At 36.1% G+C, this 21,431-nt stretch overlaps 1 protein-coding gene and 1 pseudogene across 3 annotated transcripts; both read left to right on the forward strand.

Moving 5' to 3' along the window:
- Positions 1–3,008: 3,008 nt before the first annotated feature.
- LOC148583352 (protein FAR1-RELATED SEQUENCE 5 pseudogene) lies at positions 3,009–4,572 on the forward strand (annotated as a pseudogene).
- A 3,366-nt stretch (positions 4,573–7,938) lies between these two features.
- On the forward strand, positions 7,939–21,363 carry LOC132191873 (FAD-dependent oxidoreductase family protein). Of its 3 annotated transcripts, none has more exons than XR_009441308.2 (6): positions 7,939–8,298; positions 9,519–9,800; positions 9,976–10,412; positions 14,022–14,181; positions 20,704–20,909; positions 20,979–21,363. XR_009441308.2 is itself a non-coding variant. In XM_059606991.2 (5 exons), exons 1-5 carry the CDS (start codon positions 7,984–7,986, stop codon positions 20,815–20,817), a joined length of 1,308 nt encoding a protein of 435 aa, XP_059462974.2. In that variant the 5' UTR covers positions 7,939–7,983; the 3' UTR covers positions 20,818–21,363. The 3 variants fall into 3 exon arrangements, 1 of the variants encoding a protein (XP_059462974.2); XR_009441309.2 differs by having other exon boundaries at positions 20,986–21,363; XM_059606991.2 differs by having other exon boundaries at positions 20,704–21,363.
- The last annotated feature ends 68 nt before the right edge of the window (positions 21,364–21,431 follow it).

A 21,431-nucleotide genomic window follows, 5' to 3' on the forward strand; every position in this document is an offset into this window, starting at 1 on the left:
GCATTAGTTAGTTTTCTAATCTTTGCACTTTTTGCCATTTTGAAAAAGTCACTATTTGAACGTTACTAACCATATAATGACATTTTTTTGGCCCAAAAACATCATTATATGACTGTCATAAAACCCTTAAATTTTTGTACTGAAGGCATTATACATCAAACCACTTGTGTCGATACTCTGCACCAAAATGGTGTTGCTGAACGGGAAAATCGACGTCTTTTAGAGGTTACTTTTTTTTTAATGCTTGATATGCATGTTCCCAAGTCTTATTGGGGGATGCCTTGCTCACTGCTGCTTATCTCATTAATAGGATGCACTCTCGGGTATTTGAGTTTAAAACACCCATTGAGGTTTTGTCCTCACCTTTTGCTTCAAAAGGTGTTTCTCTAGTCTTTGGTTGTGTTTGCTTTGTCAATACTCACGGTTCTGCTCGAGATAAGTTAGATTCTCAAGCCCTCAATTTTTTTTTTTTCTTCCAATTATTGTCCTACACAGAAATGGTACAACTGTTATCATTCCCTATCAAGAAAACACTTTGTCTCAATGGATGTCACCTTCTTTGAAACACAATCCTATTTTTCTTTATCCCAAACTCCTCTTCAGGGGTAGAGTCGGACTAATGAAGATGATTTTTTTAACTCCATTACTTGTTCTTAATCATATGCCTGAGCAAGAGAAACAACTGCTTACTAACGACTCTCTGTTACCTGTTCCTACTCTTATGTCTGAGCCTGAGAAACAAAAGTTTACTAATGAGTTTCCTACTAAACCTATTGATAAGTCTTTTGTGCCACTTGTCAAAGAGCTAAGAGTTTATTCCAGACGCCAAACCATTCCTGATGTTACATGCCAAACATTTGATCCTGACTTAGGTAATGCTACTTATGTTTTTGATATGAAAATTCAGTAATACATGTTGTGGATGATATGACTATGTCTTCATTTGGTATATCCTTCCCATTGGTTGTAAGCTCTTCTCGTTGAGTAGTTATATGACCATGATCTTTGTGCAGATCTCATAGACATGGAGGAAAGCTCGCTTGAAGTTGATCCAAGTGGGAGAATAAATCAAATACAACCACAACACAAGGTTTGTTTACAGAGTGGAAAACCCTTGAGCACCTCAAGGTAAAAACTACTTCGGGGCAGCTAAACCTAGGAAACTACTAAAAGAAGATTCACGCCAAAGGCTAAGATGCCAAATAAGAGAAAGGGCAGCTTCAAGCTATATCACGTCCCTTCTTGAATATCAATCTACTAGGATCTAGTGCTAATTGAGAAAATGAGACTTTGGTGAAGAGAGAGCTCAACAAAATAAATTCCCAAAATCTGCAATGAACAGTGACATGAAAATTATTTATAGGAGAAATATTTTTTTCGCCACGTCCTAACGGGACACTTATCTGTTATGACAGGGAGAACAGATTCGTAGATCTAAGAATTCCACGTCCTAAAGAGAAAACGTTCCGTTATGACGGAAAGAACAAATATCTCCTCTTCGTCACATGTCCCATCTTAATGCACCAGTTGAGGAGAAACCAGGGAGTCCAACTTTTGTCCTGTTACATATCCCGTTCTGACGGGGTTCCTGACTAGAAAACAAAGGCTTCAATTTTACTTTGGTCACTTGTCCAGTTCTGACGAGCTTCCTAACGAGAAACGAGGGAGTTCAACTTTTTCTCTCGTCACATCCTTATCTTGACGGAGTTCCTGACGAGAAACCAGGGAGTCCAACTTCTGCTCCTGTCACATCCTCATCTTGACACCGTTCCTGATGAGAAACTAGGAAGTCCATCTTTGCTCCCGTTGCATGTTCCGTTCTAATGGCACTCTTGAAAGGAAACCAGAAAGCTCTTCACTCAGTCCCATTACATATCACGTTCTAACAAGGGCTTTGACTGAAAAACAGGGAACTTCTGAGAAGACCTTAAAAACATACACTACTCCTAAAAACATCCTTTAAGGTTTGAGAATATCTTAAATGAGGTTGTTGCACAAAAGTCACCTTTTGTGCACCTATTGTGAAACCTAAACCCATTATCTTCTCACGTAAGCTTCTTTCCCTTCTGATGCACGCAAGCTCCAATACATCAGTTTACTGCCGCCACACCCAACCCTATTTTCCCCGCTGCTCCATCGATAAGTTTCTCATTATTTCCCTTCTTTATTTGTTTGTTCCATTGTCGTTCAAATCTTTTTTTTTTTTTTTTTTTGAGGGGGGAGGGGGGGTTTCTTTCTATTTATCTATTTGGCTTCTTTTTATTTATCTGAATATTATTTCTTTCAATCCATTATTCCCATCTCTATCTCTATTATTGCCATCTCTATTTATAAAAATTAAAAAACTCACATTTACATCCCAACAAATTAGTCTTGACCTAGTTATAAAAGCTTGTATGGAAATTCTTTTGTCTCAATGGTTAAAGATAATCATCTTGCAGGATTGCTAAAATGAGTACCAATAATAAAGAACTTAAGATAATATCATGTGGTGATGAGATTATTGAAGATGAACATGTTAACAATGTAATGGTAGAAGATCGAAGTGATTTGAAGCAATCTGTTGCCCACTTTTCTTTGTGTAATGGTCCTATTGAACCATGTCTTAGTATGGATTTGGTGAATTAGAAGATACTTATTCATGTTATAATGCTTATGCAAGGCGAACAGATTTTAGCATTCGAAAAAATCATACTCGACGATTGATTGATAGGTCATTAATTGCGTTAGAATATGTGTGTTCAAGGGAAGAATCTCGTTATAAAATTTGTCAAAATAAAATCTATACAAATTCGAAGCTTGTAGAAACAAGGATAGGATGCAAAGCAATGATGAGTTTGAAGAAAGTGGGATTAGGATGTATTGCATGTAAGTTCGTGATTAAACATAACCATGAACTCCTTTTTCCTAGAAGTACAAGTTTACTTCGTGGACATAGGGTGGTCACACATGCCCAGAAAAGTCTTATAGATACACTCAATGAGGTCGGTGTACCTCCAACGAAGATAATGTCAGTGTTGAGTAAAGAATCTGGTGGTGACCATAATGTTGGTTGTATTTTCAAAGATGTTCAAAATTATTTGGGAAATAGAAGAAGTCTTATTTTTGGAGAGGAAGATGCACAAAAAATGTACAATTATTTTCTCGAGAGGCAAAGCAAAAATTCGGGTTTTGTTTACGCAATCCAAGTGGATGAAAATGGAAGAATGAGAAATTACTTTTGGGCAGATGCTAGATCACGAGTTGCATACCAATATTTTGGAGATGTGGTTACTTTTGATGCTACCTATTTGACAAATTGTTATAAGAGCCATTTTGTTCCTTTTACTGGAGTTAACCACCATCATCAATCAATAATGTTTGGATGTGCTTTGCTCATAAATGAAACCGCCAAATTTTATACATGGTTGTTGAAAACATGGCTTGAGGCAATGCTTGGGCGTGCTCCTTCTACAATTATCACAGATGATGACAAGGCTATGGGTAAGACAATTGCAGAGGTACTATCAAATACTACTCATAGATTGTGTTTGTGGCATATTTTACAAAAAGTTCCAAAACATTTGGCTTATATATATAATAAATATTCATCTTTCCAAGGAGATTTTCGGCATTGTATTCATAATACAATCACAATTGAAGAGTTTGAAACTGAATGGAGAAAAATTGTAGACAAGTATAAGTTGGGAGAGAATGATTGGTTGGAAAATATTTATAGGCGACGTGGGAAATGGATACCGGCTTACTTGCGAACTACATTTTGTGTCGGCATGTCTACTACTCAAAGGAGTGAGAGTATGAATAAGTCTTTTAAAGATTATGTTCGTTCAAGCATAATAGTGAGTGACTTTGTCTATTAATATGAAAAAGCCTTGGATGCACGCTATTTTAAAAAGAAAGAAAGAGATGTTAAGACAAAAAGTTCTAGACCAATTTTGAAAACATGTTACAAGATGGAAGCAGAGGCGGTAAAGTTTTACATGAGAGTCTTTTTTGATGTTTCAAGAAGAGCTATTTAACACTCAAAATTACAAGGCATCTAAATATCAGAAAGAGGGAGGGACGAAAATATATAGGGTGGCTCTTCATGGGAGAGAAAGTCCATTTTATGAAGTTGTATTTGAAGTTCTTGAAAAGAAAGCTACTTGTACATACCATAAGTTTGAATTTGTTGGAATTCTATGTAGGCATTCTTTAAATTTTTGTGAAGAAATCTTTGGTGGATACTATTCCCAACATTATGTTTTAGAAAGATGGATGATCAATGCTAAGGGTCACATTATACACGGCATATCCAATGATGATAATCAAGTAGAAACACCAAATTATTCCACTTTGATGAGAAATAGCTTAATGTTGAAATTTTATGAAGTTTTAGAAGCGGGGTGCCAATCAAAAAGAAAATATGAACATCTTAACATTGGTTTACAAAAGCTTCATCACAAGCTTTTGACAATGGATGATGATTGTGATAAATCTATAAAGGATGACGATGTAAGAAGCGTGGAGGGTTCCATGTTGAACAACCAAGTACTATCAAACCTTGCAAGATCCTTTAAATGTTCGTTGTAGAGGAAACCCCAAATATTTGAGATAAAGAATCCAAAAGAAAATCAAGAAATCAAGAAAATGGCATGTTCAATTTGCAAGAAAACTGGGCATGTGAGAACCAATTGTCTTTTGCAAAAGGAAGCAAGGTATTCTTATATTTGTGATTTACAATAATTTACATGAAGATGCATTTTGTTTTAATTGACATTAAAATCTTATTTTCTTTAGGGATATTGTGAAAGACAATATGAGGCCAACTACCTTGGGGTTGATGGATCAACAAAGTTTAGTAAATGTAAGTTTTTATTACAACATATCCTCTATCAAATTCATTTTTGTCCATTATCTAATTTTCATTATTTGTGAATACAGTGCGTTTTGCCAACTATGGAGTATCTCTCTACATTTGCCATGTCTCAAGATCCTGTATGTTCATCTACCACAATTGACATTGGTGCAGACAACATCAACACCTATGAAACTCCTTGAAGTTGTTGTGGTTTGTGTGGAGTGGTCTTTTTTGTGAGGTTCTGATGACCATTATATGGTTGTATGTAAGCTGGTTTATGTGGAATGTGAAGTGGTCTTTTTTGTGAGGTTGTGGTGACCATAATATGGTTGTATGTAAGCTGTATATGGCAACTATTTGATTGGTTTTTTTATGTCATGAACGTTTATGGTAAATTTGAAAATAATGGTATTAAATGCACTTTCATCAATGTCCAAATTCATTGATGTCCAAGGGGTTTATAATGTCATTCACTGATGGCTGTATAACCAACAATGTTCAAATTGCGGCAGCATTGAAAAATAATGAACAATATTTTTCAATACTGAGACTAAACTTCATTGAAAATCAACAATATATTTTGTTCCAACTTACAACAATGAAAGCAAAATGGTAAATTTTTTCAACCAACAGTAAGAAAATACCAGAGTACTTCTGCAGCTATTAAATTGCAAGTGCTAAAGTGGAAAAAAAAAAAAATGCAGATGAATCCCTTGTTAGTTAAAAAGAAAAGAAAAACACTTTCATGATTTCATCCACTTCTAGGCATATGAACCAAACCCAAAATTGTGTGAGTTTTGAAACAAGGTTGTTCAATTGAACCAAACCCAGAATTGAAAGCATATTCTCAAGTTCCTGGCTACTCCATCTTAGGAGTTCTTGCTTTTGGTGGTGAGCTGGGCGGCGGTGGGCTGGACGGTGATGGGCTGGGTGGCAATCGACTGGCGGTGATGGACTGGCCGGCAGTCGGCTGGGCAACGATGGGCTGGGTGGCGATGGGCTAGGCGACAGTGAACTTGCCGACGGAAGGCTGATATTTGAGTTAGAAAATTGATTGAGAAAGGAGAAAAAAATATCAATTTCTTACTTGGTTTCAACATAAGAGGGTGTAATCTAGTGCATTCGAGATTTGTTTCTAATTTACTCCTGGCTGATTTGGCAGCCATTTAGTGGTTGGCACAAAAGTCACTTTTGAGCAACCTCTCCACCAAAGGCGCACTCTTAAGGCTTTACACATAAACACTCAAAATTTTAAACACACAAACATTACAAGAACGATTATTGAATTAGGCCAATCAAAAACCTAATAAAGCCATTAAATTGTCATTCTTCTTACACTAGTTCTTTTAATCTGCCAATTTTTTTTTTTTTAAAAAATTTTTTTTTTTAAATGAGAGGTGTACAGAAAAAAAAAAAAACTATGAGAACAAAGCAAAAAATAAAACTTTTTTTTTTTTAATTTTATTTTTACAATCTCTCTTTTCTTTTTCTTGTTTTGAATGAGCAATTACAATGATTAAACTTTTATATTTAGATTGCCCTTTTGAATTAATTGTTTATAAAATATATATAGTTTTTGTTACATATTTTAATTGTATCAAGTATATAATTGTAGTTACCAGAGAATGAGACTATTGAAAACAATAATGATTCTATTAAACTCAAATCAAATTCTAAATGTGCTTGTGTTGAGATAGATTTAACAAATCATTGCTTAATAAAGAAAAAAACAATTATGATTATCATCCTTATGATATAGACAAAATCCAAATAGTATATCTACAAAAAGAATGATGTCAACTTGTTAACCACGACTTTTCAAAAACACAAGTTGAAAAAATATGGTGACGTTTTGATATAGCAGGGTTCAAAAATATGCTGATTGATTGTCTGGTTACCCTGGCAGACCTACTAGTATCATATAAAGTAGGCATATTTTATATATTTATTCCAAAATTTATAAATTTGTCCTCCCAAATTAAAAAAGATGTCCCCCCAAAATAATATTTTACTCACCAGACTTTCTCGATTAGGGGCGAATGTCCCCATTAAAAAAAAAAATCTCTCTCACCGGACTTTCTCTTCTCTCAAACAATCTTTCTCGATTAGAAAAAAAAAGAAAAAGAAAAAAAAGGGAACTCTCTCTCTCTCACCAGACTTTCTCTCCTCTCAAACAATCTTTCTCGATTAGAAAAAAAAAAGAAAAGGGAACTCTCTCTCTCACCAGACTTTCTCTTCTCTATCTCAAACTCTCTTTCTCCATTTAAAAAAAAAAAAAAAAAAAAAAAACTTTCTGTCTCACCAGACTTTCTCTTTCTCTCAATCTCTCTCTCTCTCACTCTCACGAGACTCTCTCTCTCGGAAGAATTTTTTTTTTTTTTTTTCAAACTCTCTCTCTCTTGGACCAGTCTCTTATCTCTCTCCGGCTGCACCGCTGCAGCATGAAGTCTTGGGCAGTCTTGCTGAAGCAATAATATTTTATGTGGTTTTTTTTTTTTTATTTGGTATTTTTTTTTAAATAATATTTTTCTTCATAAAATTGGTTATTTTTTGTTTTTTAAAAATGGTCATTATTATAAAGAAAAAGAACATTTTTTTAAAAAAAAATTATCAAATAAAAAAGGATGAATGTTATTGCTTAAGATTTTTTTTTTAAAAAAATAACCACATAAAAAAAATGGGCTAAAATTATGTCAAAAAGTTATTCCTTTATCACTTTTAGAAAAGATATAGTTATAAAAACAAAACGGAAAACCCACTTGCTGATCTTCCCATGCAAACTTAATTCGGTGGCGAAGTCAGTCATTTTATATTGGGAGTGCTGTTAAAATTTTGTTGACGTCCTAAAAATTTTTTTTTACCTTAAAAATTTGGTAATTCACACAATATATGCATCACAAAAAATATCTATAAAAGTTTATAAATAATTAAATATGTGCTTAAATTGCCCTGGGTTAAATGAGAGTGCGGGAAAAGGGTTGCTGGGTAGGTAAAATTGTAAAAAGAAATTTTTTATTTTGAGGGTGCCTTGGTTAAAAAAAAATTAAAATGGGCACCCCAAGGGGTAACGTGGCTCCTCCACTGACTTAACTCACGAGCCCACATCAGAAGCTCCCCTCACCTTCCAGTTCCAGCCTGTGGCAATGCTGAAGCAGGCGCTTGGGTGCGTGGTGAGAAACTCAAAGGGAATCATACCATCATCATCATCATCATCATCAAGAAGATGTATGAGGCGGAAGGATTTGTGCACCAAAACCCACACAGAGGCGGCGAGGGAGAGGGCGGAATGCGTGGTAATAGGGGCCGGTGTGGTGGGGCTAGCAGTGGCCAGAGAGCTCTCTCTCAGAGGCAGAGAAGTCCTGGTTCTCGATTCTGCCCCCACCTTCGGCACCGGCACTAGCTCTCGCAACAGCCAAGTCATCCACGCCGGCATCTACTATCGTTCCGATTCTCTCAAGGTCTCCCCGCTTCTCTCTTTCTCTTTACTTGAATCCAAGCCCTAACTTTGTCGACTGGAATTTTGATTTTGTTGTGCTTTTATAAGAGCCTGCTAATAATATATCATTCAAAACTGATTTCTTTCCAAATTTTCCATCATATTATATTTAGGTAACTGGCAAGTAGGCCAATCAGCTTTAGGTTTTTTTTAGATGAATTTGTATTAACAACAGACAAGAACAACCATTTCCCCTATATAGTATTCCTATCAACCTCTCTTAAACTTTCATTTTCCCAGAATTCGATTTCTCGTTGCCCATGCAATATCTTGTAGATTGTTTCTTCAGTTCGAGGCTGATTCCCATGCTTCAAGTCATTTCTTTTTCGCCAAATGTGGTAAACAGCTGCTCCCTAAGCAAGCTTACTGATTATAGTTTTCAAGCCCCTGTCTTGTTCAAGTACCTTATTACATTTAGCTACATATGAAGGTTGACTGATCACATTGCCTAACTTTCAAACAGCAGCATGTCGGCTGAGTCATCACCTGTAATAGGCAAAGACATAGGAACATAACATATTAACCAATGGTTGTATCCTTGCAAAACAGATATACTGGAGTTGCGGTAATGGAATAATAATATCATATCATTCACTTTACACTATCTAGACATACTATTCCTAAGGCTGATAAATACACATTAACCCATCGTTTAATTGTTGCTCTTGGAACCAATTTTGTTTGTTTATCTTCGTAAACTCAACCTTTTAAGTAGACATCATTTAATACTTCAACTTCAAATAAAATGTTGTCTCTCTTGTATACATTTTGTGTATGAGGGCTTTGCCTGTTTTCTTTTCAATTTATAAAAAAAAAGGTCTCATTTCTTTTCTAAAGACATTGTTTAACCATGTAATTGATTCGACCAATCTGTTGAGGTAGCTGCTTGAAAGTAGCTTTTGAAATCAGGGTTACTATTGCCTTAAAAAGTGTTTGGTAGTTGTCAGATTTATTCTTACTATAGTTTGAGTGCCATTTTAGTAAATTTTGACTCTCTTCCCAAATGGAGAAAGGGAGAAAAGAATAGACCCTGTGGCTCAGTAGTTAGTATGGTCACTCTGTCTGCTACATGTAAGATCTGAGCCATTCGATTGTAGTAAATTCATCATCAAGGCATTTAAACAGAACGTTAATATAAACTTTTTGTACCAATTGTAATCTAACTTTAACCATCTTTTTCAGGCTATTCTTTGTGTTAGAGGAAGAGAAATGCTGTACAAGTACTGTTCTGAACATGATATTCCTCATAAACAAATTGGAAAGCTCATAGTTGCCACTGGAACCTCAGAGATTCCGAAGTTGAATAATTTAATGAATCATGGAATTCGAAATGGGGTTGATGGCTTGAGGATGATTGAGGGTTCCGAAGCCAAGAGAATGGAACCTGAGCTGCAATGTGTGAAAGCCTTACTATCACCTGTTTCTGGGGTTGTTGATACTCATTCCCTAATGCTATCTCTAGTGGTATGTGGCTCCATTTATATTGGTTCCTAAATTGAATAGATTTCAAGTAATTACATTCTCAATGTATGCATGTATGTACACTTATTTTGTAGAGTTATTGTAAATTCTATCAAATTGTCTCTATTTAGAGTTATTAGTGTACATTGACAGGGATATTACCCCCGTGTGGGTCCAGGGGGAAGCTGAAAATTATAGAACAACCTTCTCCTACAATACTACTGTCATGGGTGCCCATATTGAAGGAAATAACATTTGCCTCCATGCATCTGAAACTAAACATCTTGAGAACTGGAATGGGAGGTCTCTGTTGCACCCAGAGCTAGTACTCATTCCTGACCTTGTTGTGAACTCTACAGGCTTGAGTGCCCCTGCCCTTGCAAAGAGATTTGATGGCCTGCATAGTGAAGTTATTCCCACTGCATATTATGCACGTGGTTGCTATTTCACATTATCTAATACTAGAATCCCTCCTTTCAATCGTTTGATATACCCATTACCAGAAGATGGCGGTCTTGGAGTGCATGTTACTCTAGATTTGGATGGCCAAGTCAAGTTTGGTCCAGATGTTGAATGGATTGAAGGTATAGATGATATTTCAGGCTTTCTGAACAGGTATTCTTTCTCTATTTCTTTGTTCAGTCTACTTCATTCAGTACTCCCTGCATTTTTTCAATTGGGTGCTATAGTTCTGTCTAGAAAAGAAGTGCTTCAGATATACATTTATCTTATGCAGTCACATCCCTCATTGAACAAAAACTTTACAAATTGTGCAGAAGAAGAAATTCCTGGCAGATATTTACTTTCAGATACCTGTGTGGTAGCTTCTTGAATGTTTTGTGTATTGTGCTCTTTCATGTGTTCAATAAGTTTTAATGAATGAAGTTTATGAATGACGTGGAATTACCTGAGTATGTTCTGCTTATTTAGAAGTTTTGTGATATGCATTGAATCACCTAAGTGGATTAAGGGTGCAAGTTATATGTATTTTAACTGGTTTGTTTGACTTGGAAGGGCCCATTATTGACTATTCTGTATGGAGGGAGGCATGGTTGCAATTATAATCAGTATCACATTTTGATGAGGAGCTTTCTATTGGTTTCCAGAATGAACAGGGCATTTTGTGCATTTAAATGTCCATGCTAGCAAATTATTTGGGATAAGGACTTTTGTAGGTTGTTCATATTTTGAACTATCAAAATCAAATTAATTGACAAATGTGTTCTCATATGTGGTATCTGATAGTTTGTCTTTTTTTTTTTTTTTTTCTGTTTCATGATGATGGTGTTTATGTTCTTAATTCTTAAATTTAATGTTGAACTTTTATTGTTATACTATTTATTCTACTGGGTTGGCCTCCAAGTAGTTCTAATTATGCCTCTATAATTTTCCTACTTGGGTACCTAATACATATTTGAAAATACCAACTCAACTATCTTACCCAAACTAGGGTGCCCGGGGGGGTTGGGGGTAGGTCCTATTACTCTGTATTTCAAATTTAACATTTTTCTTCACAAACGATCTATTCAATCTTTTGTGCTAATCGATTTACAGGTAAATCGGAATATAAAAAATTGATTATGTCACATGTAATTCATGTTCAAGTGGGTGGTGAACAATTTGCAAATATATGATATTAACCATATGCTTGATTAACAATAATCAAATCACAACAAAGCATGTAATATAAAGAACATCACAGACATGGCACATTCTACCATCCTAGCTTTCATTTGCAAATATCATGTTTTGAATCCACATTGCACTCTTTATATATGCTGACCCTTCAATGTCTTCAGATTTCTTCACACTTCACACGTTGCAATATAGAAGAATTGATCTCAAAGGCGTGTGCTTTTGTGATTTCTATAGGTCTGTAGAGAGACCTAAAACTCAAGATAATGAATGATAAGCTTTTGTATTCTCTCCCAAGTTCTCACAAGGATTTCATCAATGAGAACATTGTGTCTATCTTTTCCCTCACAAGAACAGTGTCTGTCTATCTTTTCCCTCACAAGAACAGTCTTGACACGATTTTTTAGATTTGACATCCGAATGATATTCAAAATGTGCTTTGAAAAGAATGTATCTGAGATCTGTTTTTAACATCTTGTTTCAAATGAATTCATTGAAGAAAAAAAAAATCTCATTTCAAATGAGACTTCAAAAGATGCATTCTGTTTGACACATTTAAGCACTACATTCAGTTTGCTTTCGAACGTTATTCGAACAATGCGCTTTGTCCAATTTGTTTAAGCTTCTTGTTTGAACTGTATATCAAATGCACTTCAAATGCCTGTTTGAACTGTATATCGAATATGCTTAAAAGAAGCCCAATCTGTTTGATAGTCCGAGGGCACTATTTGAATGCTATTGTTACAGCTTGAACGACAATAAATAGTATGTAGAAATGAAGTAATTTTAATATAAAACTTTGCTATTCACCTTATACTCTCATAAGATTTTAATTTTAGGTTATGTGTGTCCATTTTCAGTTACTGTCCTAAATAATTGAGATTGTCTTGTTGCTCATGAGAGTATTTTCAGAGTTCATGCTAGAAGTCTTCAATATCAACAACACATGACTCACTTGTGTTTAACTATTACTAATGTTCTGTCAAGAAAATATGGCAGCACAACATATACACATAACAATATCCAATTCTTTAAAGATGTGTCAAAAATTTTACATTTTTAATTTTTGAAGCATCACCAATAGTTTTTAATACTCTCATATACACCTTGAGCATTAATTAAGATATAACGTAGAGAATAGGAATAATATAATTGATGATGGTGATGGTGATGAAACTAATACCTTTTCAGAATAGGATATGACATATAGAATGGGACTAATATTATCAAATTCCTAGGCGATTAATCTCCAAATAATCCCAATGGGTACACAGTTTGCAATGGATAGAATCTTGCAACCATGACATGATATAATATGCTTATTTAAACATAATTTCATTTCTTTTATTTTATAAAGGAAGGGAAAGGTTGATTCCGCAAAAACAAAACAAGTCTTTTTTTCCCATGAGGTACAACTTTAAATTCCTATTTATTTGTTAGTGAATAACCATAGACAAATTCCTCGTTTTATTTGGGAGTATTGAATACAACCATAGTTTTGAGCTTCATGTTCTTTTTTTTTTTTTTTGATAAGTAATAATCAAGTTTTATTAAAAGCGTAAGACGTACACTGGAAGTATACAAGCGGAAATACCTAACTAGAAAAAGAAAAAGAAAGAGAAGAAACCGAAGCCCACCCACAAAAGAACCCCAACAAACCCACCCAAATTCCGTCAAAAACAAACACCCGGAGAAGCCCAAAGGCCCTCAAAACCCACACGAATCGTTACAACACAATAGTCTTGCCCTTCCCTCTCCAAGATGTCGCGCTAGCAATGCCGTAATTAATGGAGCTTCATGTTCTTTCTACCAAGAGAAATGTCAGATCAAGGGCATACCAACTCGATTGAATGGGATGACAGTTTCTCATTTTGAATCTAAAATCAGAAATTTGATCAAATTGCACATCACAGTATACTAGTCCTAATTCTTTAAGGGGTTTATCTAAAAGATATGCGATATAGCTAGGAAGACGTTTCACCACACGACACATGAGTTACACATTGACTCTTAAACTCATATAATCAGATTATGACTCCCTAATCTGACTATTGAACCAAGTTAAAGACTACATGGAGACTAACTAAATTGAAAGCCAACATATCGACAAATTTAAGATAATAATCCAATAAAGTACCATGTACACTTGTTCTTAAACCATAAGTCTTCTATATTATCTGGGGCTTATAGCTGTAGCATCAGGCATCCAAAGGGAATATTTCTTTTCCATCTAACTAACTGCTGTGGCATCAAAAGTTAAAGACGTGCTTCAAGTGATGTATTTCAAAGACGCTAAAATAAAATAATCTTCTTAGAAGTGCATTGTAGGAGACACTGGAGATTTTTCATTACTATAACATTCAGATAGGCTATCAATGTTTGCACAACATATGTTTGAGACAAGTAAGAAACTCATTTAACACTAGTTGTCATTTAGCACTCTAGTTGCCTTCTGACATGTTGGATCTTTTGGTATTGGCTTCACTTTCAAAAATGGCTTTGTTCTTTTTTTTATTTGGTTTGATTAAATAGATAAATAATATTTGATACCAGCTCAGAAATTCAGCAAAAAGGAAACCTTGATCGCAGGTTTGACTATTCAGTATGTGCTAATCGTGCCAAGCAATTTTATCCAGAGATTAGAAAGTACTATCCAAATTTGAGAGATGGATCTCTAGTCCCAGGATATGCAGGGGTCCGTCCTAAAATTTCAGGACCTCGACACTCTACTGCTGATTTTCTAATACAGGTTATTTCTCCGATACTCATTTTTATGTGAACTTACATTGTTGATAAATCACCAAGTATCTTAGTAAATTAACCCCTAACTTCCGTTACCACCAACAATGGTAAATCATATATTTTTTTTGGTAAGTATGGCAAATCATTAATGATCCATGCATGTAAAACTTTTTTAGTTTTGTTAAAAGTATGAGGATCCAAATTGATGGGGAATTCGAGATGGTTTTTTGTTGAATCCAAGTTATTCGAGTTTGCTGTAGAGGGGGTTGCTGTTCTACAAATCTATGAAAGGAGGGGAATTCTATGTTCTGTTTTCTTGGGTGAAGTTAGTGTGGCTTGGTTGTTGGCCATTGTGGAGGCTCTGTCTCAAGTGGAGGGGATGGGGGAGTTTGTGAAATCTTCTAGGGTTGAGAATAAAACCTTCATCGCCTAGTGTTCTAATTAACATGGTCGTTTCTGCTGAAGATGTGTGGCTGATCTGATTTTTTTTTTCCCAGGTTTCCTAGATTATATATCCATATATTCCTCATTTATTGTATTTTCCTATTAGTATGATTACGCAGTCCTATATAAATGCTTGTAATTGTACTGGTAAATTATCAAGGGAAAATAAGATACAGTTTAGGAGTACAATGGAATTTTCAGTTTGAGAGTGTCTTCTCCATCCTCTCTTGGCAATGCGTGAGGGAGCGTCTTTCGTTTTTCTGCTGTAGATTAGGCCTCCCTTATTCTATGTTACTGTGGTCTTGCTGGCTGTTTCGATGGCTTGGGTTGAGGTTGTCACTGGGGTTTGAAGTAGTGCCTGCGTGGGTTCTTCCTTTAGGCTTGGGAGTGTGTCGAAAGTGCCACGGGGAGGTTCTTCTTCATAGAAGCAACATCATTTGAGTTCTTCTTCGAACTTGGGGGCGATTCCTTCATACTAAGAATTTTGGAACAAGGAAAACGATACATTCGTTTGGTTTTTCTGTTAAAATATTAATTAAATAATTAAATGCACATTTTCCTATCAGTTCAAGTTTTGATACAATTGGTCGTTTAATTTGGTATTAGAGCAGAGGGCATGAGTTCGAACTCGGACTCTCACAATTTAATCCCATTTCAATTAAAATATTTCATGTGTTGTCTTGGTCCCACACGTGAGGATGAGTGTTAAAATATTAATTAAATAATTAAATTCACCTCTTCTTATTAGCTTAAGCTTTTAGGGCATTTGACGATTTAACATTTTGTATGGAAAAAGGACGCTTTTGGCTATTCTTGACCATTGACGATGAGGCTAAGGTCGAAATCAATGGGAGTTTCATTCATAAGTTCAAGGATACTCAACATGCCCTCTTGGGCCAGCGTTGCTGCAACAATCGTGGAAACTTTATGGCCATAAAGGAGTTCAATGGCGGAGGGGGGAGGGGATTCGTTTTGATTCTTGAAGGCAAGGATAAATCGGGTTGGTATGGGTTTGGGGAAATGTTGCGCTTTCCACTGTCCCCTTACTTACCGATGAAGCCCACTCCTCCCTTACTGGAGAAGTTGTCTGTCTCGGTGAAGCATTTGTATGCTCAGACAGTGACAAAACCAAGTAACTCGTCCTCTGTTCATGGTAAGGCCACCGGTAGGGAAAATAGGTGATTTAAAATTTTCTAAGGAAAAACGGTGTTTTTTGGCTACTCTTGACCATTGGCGATGAGGCTAAGGTGTAAATCAATGGGAGATTCATTCGTAAGTTCAGGGATACTCACTATGTCCTCTTGTTTCTAATTATTATGAGTTTTTGAAATTATGTTTTTCTTTTTCTATAATTTAGGGGTTTCTCCTAGATACTCATTGTGTACTAGAGTTTCTCCCCTTTACGATTTGATTAAATATACATTACTTATCAAAAAGAAAAGGCCCAATTTGAAAGTGCTTCATGTGGATCATTCTAAGGCTATGTTGCCTCTAATTATGGTTCCTGATGTTGATTTTGTCCTTCCTGAAAATTTTAATGCTCTAGTTGGAGAGAAGGATATTATGTTGTCATCATTCTTCTGTCCTACAAAGAAGATGAAATGGTATCATGGTCAAAACACTTTTCTTTTGTTAAGGTTACAATCGATGATTGAAAAATGCAATTCCAAAGCACTTCAAAATTCAAAGATGAGTTTTCTCCAACCATGGGAGAGTGTGATGCAGGCAGCGAGAACTCAATTTTATTTAATTTTAAGGGTCAAGGGTATATATGTAATTTTTTTATTTTCCAGGCATGAGCTGTACTTTTTTATCTATTAGGCTTATTTTGGGTTTATTATGCTATTGGGTTTTTTTTTGTGGGTTTACCTAGTTATTGGTTTTGAGCCTTTTGGTAGTTAAAGCTGAGTCCAAGTTCTTTTTAGGCGTCTATAAGGATGTAATGTTTTTCTTTCTTCTATGATGATGATTAAATGAAGAAGAATTTCCAGCAAAGATTGCTCTTGAGGATTGGGTGATGCAACCCTTCTTTGAAGTGTGATGCCGAGGAACCGAAGTGTGATACTTAGAAAAGGTAGGTGCCTTGCCTATGCTGGTCTCATTCTAAATCTTTCTCTTTTCCTTTTGATTTCTAGCAATGTTATTTCTATTTAAAATCCTAGAAATTTAAATTTAGGGAAAAATTAACTTTACCCCCCCTGAAGTTTCAGGGGTTTTTCAATTCGAACCTCAATGTTTAAAAATTGGCAATGTACCCCCCTAATGTTTCAAAAATTTTCAATTTAGATCCTCCGTTACTAATTTTTGTCTAATTGGACGAAAATCATCCCACGTGCGTCTCACGTGGGATTTTGATGCCCTCTATTCCAATTTTGTCCTCATTAAAACTTATGAAATTACGTAATTACCTTTATTAAAACCTATGAAATTGAGGGTAATTATGTAATTTCACAGGTTTTAATGAGGGCAAAATTGGAATAGAGGGCATCAAAATCCCACGTGAGACACACGTGGGTTGATTTCCGTCTAATTAGACGAAAATTAGTAACGGGGTCTTAATTGAAATTTTTTGAAACATTTTTTTTTTTGATAAGTAATAATGTTATATATCAAAAGCGTAGAGGAGGGCAATCCACATACACGAGAAGTATAAAAAGAAAGCACCTAAGAGAGGGAGAGAAATGAAATAGGAAGTCAGAGAAATTAATCACTAAAGGAGCTAGCCAAGTGGCCGTCCAAGAGTAAAGAGTAAAGAAGAAAAGATGAGTCAGTTCCTCTATAGTCCTAGTAGAGTTCTCAAAACATCTAGCATTTCTTTCAATCCATATACACCACATAAGACACAGAGGGATCATCTTCCACACTACTGCGCTTCGAGTATAACATTAGGAGGGTACATTGCTAATTTTTAAACATTGGGGTTTGAATTGAAAAACTCCTGAAATTTCAGGAGGGTAAAGTGAATTTAACCCTTAAATTTATTATTTTCCTAAGATCTTAATTTTCAAAACCCTAAACCACACAGCCCCATAATATCCACAAAACATGAAGTATTCGCGACACTATTCACGTGCACTTTTTACAAGATACTATTCACATGTATTGTTCACACATTATTCGTTCTACATCAATTTTTGGTATAAGAGAGTATTGTCCTACACCAGTGTCTTTTTCTTGTGAACAAAAATGTTTTCCTTTATGTATGAGGCTTAGGTTTTTTCATATCCAATAATCATTTCCTTAAAAAATGAATTGTAATCCATGGGCTTCTGCATTGAGGCTTACAATTCATGCAATTGGGGATGTCAATTGGGCTTGAGAAATAGTCTCCACAATTTTGAGCTTGTTCCAATTGTTGATGTCTGTAATCCTGGTGAGCTTGGTGCCAGTGCTGGGATGTGGTACGGGCACTCTTCCCTTATGTCATTTTAGGTCTCCCTCAGGGGCCTTCCATCAAAGTTACAGCTGTGTGGGATGTTATTGGAGAGATGCGAGACTGAGACTAGTGTAGGAGAGATACTAGACAAGATTAACTGGTGGAAGAGGCAGTATCTTTCTTAACCCAGACAACTTTTACCCTTATCAAAAGTGCCCTATGGGAGTCTGCGTACTTGTAATACATTTGTTTCCAATCTCTGCTTCAATGGGTGAGAGGTTAGGGGAACTTCAGACACAACCTTTTGGGGCAGGTATTGGAGATGAGTTTTAAGTATCATCTATTAAGATGGAAGGACATTTGCTTCACAAGAGGGGTAGTTTGGGATCATGACCCAAGGTTCTTCATTACTGCAATACTAGGGAAATGACTATGGAGATTTGAAGTGAAGAGGTATTCTTTGTGGAGGAGATGGTAGGAGGTGTACATGGGGAAGGGATGGGTGATTGGACTAATTTTGCAGGGGAGTGGAGGTTGGACTTATTCGGCAACATGGAGTTCATATGGGGCTAGGGTTTTAAAGAATTAGAAATGGATGGGGTGCTCTCAGGCGCTTCCTTGAAGGTGGTGATTGGACTAATTTTGCAGGGGAGTGGATGTTGGACTTTTTCGGCAACATGGAGTTCATATGGGGCTAGGGTTTTAAAGAATTAGAAATGGATGGGGTGCTCTCAGGCGCTTCCTTGAAGGTGGTGATGGGGGAGTATGATTTCCTTTGGCATGATGTTGCGTGGAAACATACCTCCGAAGTTTGTTTTCCCAGATATATTTGCTATAGTTGGAAATAAGAGGGCATGGTTATATGGATCTGTTAGGAGATTCGGAAGTGAATTAATGGAAGCTCTTTTCTGCATCCTTTTTGTTGGCAAAGCATTTAATGGAGTGAAGGATAAGGGACTTGGGATCGACTAATAATAACAATCTGGAGGTTAAGTCCTATTTGAAGGCTTTGAGGAATTTGAGAAATAATGCTGCTGTCCTATTAATATTACGTTGGCTTTTCTTAGATCACTTTTCATTTGGCTTTTCCTCCATCTTGGATCTGACTCCATCACTTTTCTTTTTATTCTAGAGCTGTATGCTTGAGGTCTTTTTATCCTTCTCATTCATGTTGTAGTACTGCTATGTCTAGTCAATAAAAGTTTACTTATTCAAAACAGAAAAATCCATCCCCCCACCATACTGCTACTGATTAATGTTTCTGTTAGAAGAGTTAGGGTTTGAGTCATTAGGGTTTTGGGGATATTTTAGTCTTTATGGTATTTCCCTAATCCTATATAATAGGATGCCTGTATTAGGTTAACATAAGTTGAATAATATAATAGCTTCCGCCTTTTGTGTCTAAACCGTTCATACAAACTATAACATGGTATCAGAGCTTGTTTCGATTCTTGGGTAGTTTAGTTTTCAACTTGGTGGCCACACTGCCCGTGTTGGCTAACCCAACCCACACGGGCAGTACCTTCAAAGAGCTCCGTAGAGCTGTTTTGTTCTTGTTTTAGGGTGACCGAAACTCCTTCCGGTATATATATATATATATATATATATATCTATATATATATATATATATATATATTTTGTTTGTTTTTGATGTTCTATGATGCTGGCCGGATGGTTTTGTGGTGGTTTTCTGTCTTGTCTGAAGTGGGCCGGAGTATTCTGTGGTGGCCAGAAAAGTTGCAGCGGCCATCGAAAAAAAAAAAAAAAAAAAAAATTCCGACAATTTGATGTTTTTGGTTGTGAAACGTTACTGTGTGGCCCTCTATTGATTCTGTAGTTGCTGTTGTTGAAGTGGTCGGAGTGTTCTGTCTTCTCCGGCAAGTTCCGGCGAGTCTCCGGCAAAGGTCCGGCGAGCCTCCAGTGACTGTTTCTGTTTTGTTTTTCAGTGTTTTTCTTGTGTTTTTAGGTACTGCTGGCCAGTTCTGTGTGTTTCCGGCCAGTTTTGAAGCCCCGACAAAGTTCCGGCGTATTTCCAGCGATTTTTTTTTTTTTTTTTTTTCCAGTATCTGTTTTCCGGCGAATCTTGTTGGTTAGTCATGTGAAAATTTGTTGTTTGTTTGTTATTTGTGATTGATGTATCTGACCGGCCTTGGATTCTTCGGCGAGAACCGATCAAGTGATCGTTGCATCCGACCGGCCTTGGTGTTTTTCGGCGAGAACCAATCAAATGGTTGTTCAAGTTACCAACGAGTTTTCGACCGGCGTTGAAGTTTTATTTAATTAACTTGTGTGGTCCAAGCAGTTCCAGCTTGAGGGAGAGTGTTAGAATATGTTTTCTAGTTGTTTTTCGTTTGCTTGTATCTTCCAAGCTGGATTCATATGATGTATATGCTCCAGCTTGAGGGGGAGTGTTAGAAGAGTTAGGGTTTGAGTCATTAGGGTTTTGGGGGTATTTTAGTCTTTATGGTATTTTCCTAATCCTATATAATAGGATGCCTGTATTAGGTTAACATAAGTTGAATAATATAATAGCTTCCGCCTTTTGTGTTTAAAACGTTCATACAAACTATAACAGTTTCCATGGTATTTAGAATTGAATAATGCAGTGAACTGGCTTTTTCTTTTTCATTTTTTTGGGTGCTATGGGAGGTAGCTGAGTGTGGAATACTAGGGAAATATGTGGGCTAATTGCAATTTCATTTTGTGCAGGGTGAAGAAATTCATGGGATACCTGGTCTTATTAACCTTTTCGGAATTGAGTCACCTGGTTTAACTTCAAGCTTGGCAATTGCAGAACATATAGCTGCTAGATTCTTGAGATAATGGCATACATAAGCTACCATTCCGTATTTTATATATTTGAACACACACATCTGATCATGCATCTTACTATGACAATGAAGTCTTCAGAGCAGGTGATTGTCTCTATCCCCTTTGGTTTCAAAATCTATCAAATCTGTTACAATTTCTTTTTTCCCCTCAAGGTGATAGGCACTAGGGTTCGGAATTGACAAGGATCAGAGCACTCCAACAAAAGCATGATGCAACTGATGTGTACAATAGTGAAGAATAAGCAAACTATAGATTCAGTACCTCTAGACTCTTATATATGAAGCTTTTAGATTATATGCAGAGTTAATAAGATCTTTGTTGCCTACTGATTTGACAGAAACTTCATTGCGAGTCTCCATTGTTGGGCTTTTTTACCTTCTTTCACCTCGATTTTCACTTCTAACTAGATTTTCTTGTTTTTAGCTAGGATTAAAGTTGCTTTAAGCTTAAATTCAAAGAATCAAAATGAAGGATACAGAGGTGTCCACACTTTTGTTAAGTGACTTCTTTAATGGGAAAGGGGTATTTGGTACTGGAGTGTTGATTGCAATAGTTGATTCCTCTTGGGTTAGTGACCCACAAAGAAACTGCGGGGTCTGATTTCG

The sequence above is a fragment of the Corylus avellana genome, chromosome 10 (assembly GCF_965113065.1).
Source record: "Corylus avellana chromosome 10, dhCorAvel1.hap1.2, whole genome shotgun sequence".
Lineage (NCBI taxonomy): Eukaryota > Viridiplantae > Streptophyta > Magnoliopsida > Fagales > Betulaceae > Corylus > Corylus avellana.

Excerpts from the sequence above, each read along its gene's own strand:
- LOC132191873 (XM_059606991.2), top strand. The coding sequence starts at position 7,984 with ATGCTGAAGCAGGCGCTTGGGTGCGTGGTGAGAAACTCAAAGGGAATC. Across the intron at positions 10,413-14,021 it reads ATTTCAGGCTTTCTGAACAG|GTTTGACTATTCAGTATGTG; the intron begins GTATTCTTTCTC and ends CCTTGATCGCAG. Across the intron at positions 14,182-20,703 it reads CTGCTGATTTTCTAATACAG|GGTGAAGAAATTCATGGGAT; the intron begins GTTATTTCTCCG and ends CATTTTGTGCAG.